Source organism: Echinops telfairi, unplaced genomic scaffold (assembly GCF_000313985.2).
Source record: "Echinops telfairi isolate 266 unplaced genomic scaffold, ASM31398v2 ScPeMD7_7458;HRSCAF=8496, whole genome shotgun sequence".
Lineage (NCBI taxonomy): Eukaryota > Metazoa > Chordata > Mammalia > Afrosoricida > Tenrecidae > Echinops > Echinops telfairi.
In genome coordinates, this window is record NW_022111358.1 from 49,695,836 (window position 1) to 49,702,624 (window position 6,789).

General features: G+C 48.1%; 1 protein-coding gene across 3 annotated transcripts in view; it reads left to right on the top strand.

Annotated features, from left to right (window-relative positions):
• The first annotated feature begins 243 nt into the window (after positions 1–243).
• The window catches only part of ENDOV (endonuclease V), a 14,385-nt gene continuing 7,839 nt past the window's right edge, over positions 244–6,789 (top strand). For all 3 annotated transcript variants that reach the window (XM_045299886.1, XM_045299888.1, XM_045299887.1), the window contains exons 1-2: positions 244–304; positions 910–1,081. In XM_045299886.1, the coding sequence (XP_045155821.1) occupies positions 249–304; positions 910–1,081 (228 nt within the window). In that variant the 5' untranslated portion in view covers positions 244–248. The remainder of the gene's footprint in view (positions 305–909; positions 1,082–6,789) is intronic.

Sequence of the window (6,789 nt, forward strand, 5' to 3'; positions counted from 1 at the left end):
GTCTGTGGCTGTGCGTGGGACGGCCGGGTCTCCAGGGGCTGAGGGGGCGCGGCCGACCACGCGAGGCGCGGCGGACCGACCGGCCCCGCGAGACCAACGCTGGGGCCCGAGGTCGGACTGGCCGGGGGCGACACCTGGCGGCCACAGCTGCCTCAGCCGCCGACAGCGCCGCGAAGCCGCGCGAGACACGGCGCCTGCGCAAGACGGCTCCGGAAGTGACGTCCCGGAAGGAGCACCGAGGCTGCGCTATGGCTGCTCCGGGCGCCGGGGCGCCGCCTGAGGAGACCTTGTCTCTCTGGAAACGGTAATGAGGATGGAAGCCGGATCTGACTGCAGAGGGAAGTGAGGCGGCTCTCCTAGGGCCCTCCGACCGCGGAGCCTCGCCGGGTTTACGAGCCGCCGGGGCCGGGCTGCCTTTCGGGAGTTGTAGTTTTCTGGGTCGGGCGCTCCTCACCAGGGTTCGTCTCCTTACCAGGCCGAATCCAAACCAAACTGATTTCGACTGCTAGCAACCCCCAAGGACAGAATAGGAAAACCGGGTACAGGGGCGCTCCCCAGGTCGTGCCTTGCACTCGGGCCAGTTTCCAGGAGCGGGCTAAGGGCTTTCGGGAGTTGTAGTCCTCCTAGTGGGCAGTCTCTCCCTGCCGTCCACCTGTTCCAGTGCCCAGGATCCTCCTGGTTTCCGGAATCACCTGTTGCCCTCACGCCCTCTGCGGGACCCGGGCGACTCGAGCCGGACTGGGTCCCCAGGAGAGATCCCCCAAGGCCCCCATACCCGGGACTGGTTTACTCTGGGCGGATGGCTCCTCCGAATGTCAGGGGCAGAAAAGAGGCACCCTGCTGGGGTGGAGGGCCTGGAACGGGGGATTCAGGGCGCAGCCTGACGGGTATCTCCTCCACCCCTGTTAGGGAGCAAGCCCGGCTAAAGGCCCGCGTCGTAGACTGGGACACGGAGGCGTGGCAGCGGAACCCGGACTTCTCTGGTCTTCAGAGGGTCGGGGGCGTGGACGTGTCCTTTGTGAAAGGGGACAGTGTCAACGCCTGTGCCTCCCTGGTGGTGCTCAGCTACCCGGAGCTCAAGGTAATCTCGGAGGAAGGCCTCAGAGAACCGCCCAGTTTAAACCTGTAGGTCTAAAAGGACCCCACCCTAGGAGTTCCTCTGTCATTTTATACAGCAGTTTGGAGGATCAGGGCGTGCACTTAGGGGCCAGTCTAAGCTCTCCATCTAACTACTGAAGGCCTTCTGGCCTTCTACATCTCAAGGATGACAGCATTATAGCCACCCCTACGGCCGTGTGGAAAAACAAGTGAGGTGGTACACGGCCAGGCGTTAGCAGAGTGCCAATACTTAGTAAGCCCTCAGTAATAAAAGGGTGTTTCTTGTTGTTCAGCACCATTGCATCAATTCCAGCTCATGCAACCCTGTGTACAAAACATTGCCCAGCCCTGCACCATCCTCACAATTGTTTGAGCCCCTGGTCTCAGCCATCGTGTCAATCAATCTCCATGAGGTAATTCTGCTTTACCAACTACTGCTTATCTCACAGCTGCTTCTTATCTCCCAAACCCAGGGCATGTAGTCCCTTCTCTTAGTAGCTTCCCCAGCTGCTGCCGTAGATCCCTTTCTAGGCATGTGCAATTGTGTCACTTTTCAGTTGTATTAAAGTTTACATTTCTGCTTTTCACATGGACACCAGGTTATATCTTAGCCCTTTCATAACCCCAGCACAGCAAAGTGTCTGTTATCCAGGGTCTGCCAGCATTTATTATCCTGTGCTAAAGAATCTTAGATGGGAAAGGATCATAGAAGAGTCTCATCCATTAGGTTCCCAAACTTATTTACTTATTTGGCCTACAGCCCCTTTTCAGGAGAAAAACAGAACCAAAAAATAAACTCAGTGCCCCCTCCCAACTGAAACCTTTTGTACTGTAAACCATAGTACAGGATGGAAACCTTTTGTACTGTAAACCATAGTACAGGATGAAGTGTAGGTCTCTGGTTTTACTCCCCTCAGGGAGTTGAAAGCACTTTACGGAACACTGGTGTAGTACAATGGTTCTCTAATGCCAGACCATGGAGCTGATGAATCAGAATCACCTAAAAGTGTATTTTAGAATGCAGGGTCTAGAAGCAAGTGCAATTAAGATGCGTTGATAATTACTGGCCATTCAAATTTTAATGTTGGAAAGGAAGGGAAAAAGGATCAGTATTTGGAAACGATGACCCAAGTACAGAAACGATGCTGATGATTGCAACTACTTCTTCATTATAAAGACCAAAACAACATAAATGGTGACTATACACATGGATCTTGCCAACTAGCATCCTCAGGAATTAAATTAACTATCTCTGTAGAAAGAGATGATGGAGAAACGCAATTATCATCAGCCCAAACAAGACCAGTGTCAACTTTGGACAAGTCAATCAATTGTTCATATGCAAGTTCAGGTAGAAGCTGAATTTAAAAAATAATAATAATAAGTCCACAAGAGCCATTATAACCTTGAGTATAACCCACTCACATTTAGAGACCATCTCGGGACTAGATTTGAGGGACTGAGCACTACTAAATGAACGAAAGGAGTTGTGGTAGGATATGAAGAGCTCCAGATATGAAGAAAGAAAAAGGTCGTTGTAGAGACAGCAAATAGAGCAAAGATCAAAATGGATGTCAGAAGAGACTCTGAAACTGTCTCTTGAACATAGAGTAGCTGAAGCAATGGAAGAGACAATGAAGTAAACTAAAGTCGAGCAGAAAATTCCAAAGGGCAGCTCAAGAAGACAAAGTAAAGCATTATAATGAAATGTCCAAAGACCTGGGGTTAAAAAGGAAGAATGTGGTCAGCACATTTCGTTCTGAAAGACTTGGAGAGGAGATTCAAGGTTCGTGTTGTGATACTGATAATGAAGGAAGCATCAAGAGAAGATGAAAGGGATACAGAGTCACAATGCCAAAGAGAATCCGTCAGCTTTCCACCATTTCAAGAGGTCGCTTATGAGCAAGAACCAGTGGTGCTGAAGGAAGACAGCCACGGTACACCGAACGCACTGGCAGCAAACAGGGCTCTAGGACATGAATCAAGGGCTACAAACTGGAATGCTTCAACAGTGGAATACAAATGGAAATGTTTCAACAAACTCATGCCATGCTGGCAATGTTTATTTATACCAAGAAATTTGGAAAATGTCTATCTGGCCAACCAACTGTAATAGGTCTATATCAGTTCCCATTCCAACGAAAGGTGACCTATTAGAAAACTGAAATTAACCAAGAATGCCAATATCACATGCAACAAGTAGTTTGCAGTAGTATATTCACAAGGAACTGCCAGATAGTCAAATTGGATTCAGAAGATGACATGGAAGGAAGGATATTGTTGATGTCAGATCTTGACCAAAAGCCGAGAATACCAGAAAAATGTTTACCTATATACTCAAGTATAAGCCAACCTGAACATCAGTCGAGACACCTAATTTTACCATAAAAACTGCATTAAAAATGTGCCGAAAACACGGCTTATACACAAGTATATATGGTACTTGTTTTTTTATTGACTGCAAAGGCATTTGACTATGAGGATCATAACATACCATTGACAGCATAGTGGAAAATGGCAATTCTAGAACAATTATGCTCGTGCAGAACCTGTATATACACCAAGAGTCAGTTAGGGGAACAGAACAAGGGAATACTGAATGGGTTAAATTCAGGAAAGGTGTATGTCAGGGCCTGAGCAAATAATCCAAGAAACGACTATATGAAGAAAGAAAGTGGCATCAGAATTGGAGGAAAACTCATTCATAGCCTGCGATATGCAGGTGGCAGGCCCGCACTGACTGGCAGTGCAGAGGCCCTGAAGCACTTGGGCTGAGCGTCAAAGACAACCGCCCTCATTATGGATTACACCTCAAGGTAAAACAAAAATAAACTACATCATGATAAACGAGGAAAAGACTAACATAGTCGTATCCACAATCCACTTCCTTGGAAGAAGCAGTCAAGAGAGCGTATCTGCTGCAAAATACCTCTTAAAATGTTAAAAGGGCAACGTTAAAAAAAGGGGGAGGCGACTTTGCCTTAAACACGCAATGATGTCGTATTAAGGACGAAGGTGCTCTTTACTCAAGGTATTTTCAGTCTCCTGTGTAGGTGAAAGCTGAACAAGAAATAAAGAGGACCAAAGGATGTACTTGAATTATGTTGGTGAATAAAATTTAATAGGTCATGGACCGGCAGAAGAATGAGCAAATCTGTCTCAGAAGTAGCCAGAATGTAGAAGTGAGGATTATGAGATTTTATAACTTCTATACTTTTTGACATGTTAATAGGAAGGACTAGTCCCTGGAACAAGAGACGGCAGGGACTTTCCACTCTTAGAAACAGTTATAATCTCAGAAATGAACAGGGACAGTTCGAGTCTGTCCTATATGGTCATTCTGAGTTGGCATCGACTCCGTGGCAGTCTGTCCATCCCTGGAAAGAACATTATTCATGGTAAAGTGGTGGTTCGGAAAGGGAAAAAAAAGACCTTCAACCAGACGGACTGGCACAGGAGCTCCGCAGCGGCCTCCAACATGACAACCATGAAGGCGGCACAGAACTAGGCAGTGCTTTGTTCTGTTCTGCACAGGGTCACCGTGCGTTGGAATCGACTTGAGGACATCTACGAACGACTGACAAATCCAAAGCGACAGAAAGTAGACTAGCGGTTGTCTAACATGGAGCCCCAGTGATACCACTGTTACCTGTTTGGGCTGCTAACTGCAAGGTCAGCAGTGTGAAACCTCCAGCCACTCCAGGGGCGACAGAGGAGACTTTCTACTCCCCTGAAGAGTCACAGTCTCAGAATCCCACAGGGGCAGTTCTACCCTGTCCCACAGGGTCGATAGGAGTCAGAATCAACTCAATGGCAGTGAAATAGTAGTAGGCGAAGCCAGAGAGCGGGTGAGGTTAGGGGTAGGTACTGGTAATGGACACAAGGTCTATTTGGGGGTGATGAGAATGTCTTTAGTTATTGTGATGTATGTAGACTTTAATAGGATAATTTTATGGCATATACATTATATCTCAATAAAAATGTTTAAGGAAAGTAGAAGTTGAGGAACCCTATCCTAAATAATCAAAATTCCCCAAGGATCCTTAAGGCCTGGCTCTACTTTTAAAAATAAGCTGGCTGTGTTTAAGCACCAAGCCAAGGATTAGGAGCCAAAGATCTACTTTTCATGTGGCCCAGAGCCTCTCTCTGGGTCTCTTGCGAGGCACTGACCTTACTGGACACCCACAGCGGGTTTCCTCTTTCCCATGGGAGCTCAAGTTTTACTCTTTCACTGCTCTTACCCAATTCCAAGTTGGCCTTCAGGAAGCCGTGTAAAGCAAACCCTTTCACACAGTAGCCTTCCACTGTTTGAAAATAGCGCTGTGTTCTCCCACTATTGGTGTTATATCTACTGTAGGATGTCTTTGGTCCGCGATGTGGCTAGCTCCACCCCCATCAGATACTGAGTTGACTTCCAGGTTAGTTTTCCCAAGTTCATAGTCGGCTCTTAAAATATATGAGGCCAGAACTTTTCTTTAGGGGATGGTCCTTGGATCAGGATGTTCAATATTAGTCCTTTTTCTCCTTCAGAGACTTCGGTCATACATATGCTAGATTTTGTTTGCTTGTGTTCTAGGTTGCTATGATTATTTTTACCTCTTTCTGCCATTTCCTCTTCTTTCCGTTACCTGTCTCATTTCTCCCCTCAATAGCTCTTCTCGGCCTTCAGCCTAAACTTTCCCCACTTGGTCTCTTTGTCACTGATCTGTTTCAAAGATGATCTTGTCTTTTTCTTATTTTCTTTTTTCCATCAACTCTTGAGTTTATTGTCATGCTTCACACTGCACTATTACTTGAGTTTTTAATTTCTTCTGATAGTTTACAGCCCATTGACAGGCAAGTGTGTGAAGCTTCACCCAGTGCCCTTCCTAAAAGCCATCCTGTTATCTGGGGACCAGCAGGCTCACTCTCTTACTTGTCAATGGCAGATTTGATAGGTGTCTGGTGAGTCAGAGTATGAAAGGACAGGTGCCCACTTGTCCCAATGATGAAGAGTCAGGGTGCTCAGCCAGCTCTCAGCAACAGCAGAAGCTGAGGTTGTAAAAGCTGCTGCCCTGAGGTCAGGGGCAGAGGTCTGGACAGCTGCCTGTGGGGACAGGGTCAGTGGCCCTGCTGGATGACTCTCATTGGAGTGCCAAGTGGCCGTCAGGACGCTGAGCAGACCCTGAATTGTCAGGGTCCAGTGAAGTGTTGTGGCTGCCTTTCTTGGAGTGGGGCCGTGGGCCACCCTCTGAGCCTGCTGCTTCCATTCTAAAAGCCCCTGGCCACACTCGGAGGTCCTCTACTCCCTCCTGTACCTCTGCCCATCTCCCAGCTTGTACGAGACCTCTAGGCTTCCATCTGAAACCTCCCTTGTCACAGAGCCACAAGCCTGGAGTCTCCTCCTCTACCTCTCCCTCCTCCCTCTAGTCTCAGGCTCCTCTGTTTTTCACGCCTGTCCCCCCACCCTTGGCAGACACCTCTCTTCCTTCTCTTCCCCTTCAGATTTCCAGCAGAGACCACCCCTGCCCATTAGGTATTTGAGGTCATTTTCATAAAGCCAGTGTTTCCTTGACAGCTCTGGGAGGACCTGTCCACCACCACCACCCCTGGTCCCTTCCCCCGCCCCACTGCACAGAAACAATGCCTAATGCCTGCTTTCCCGCTGCACCCTGGGAGTAGGCTCTCACTTGCAAGGAGGAGTCCTGAGGA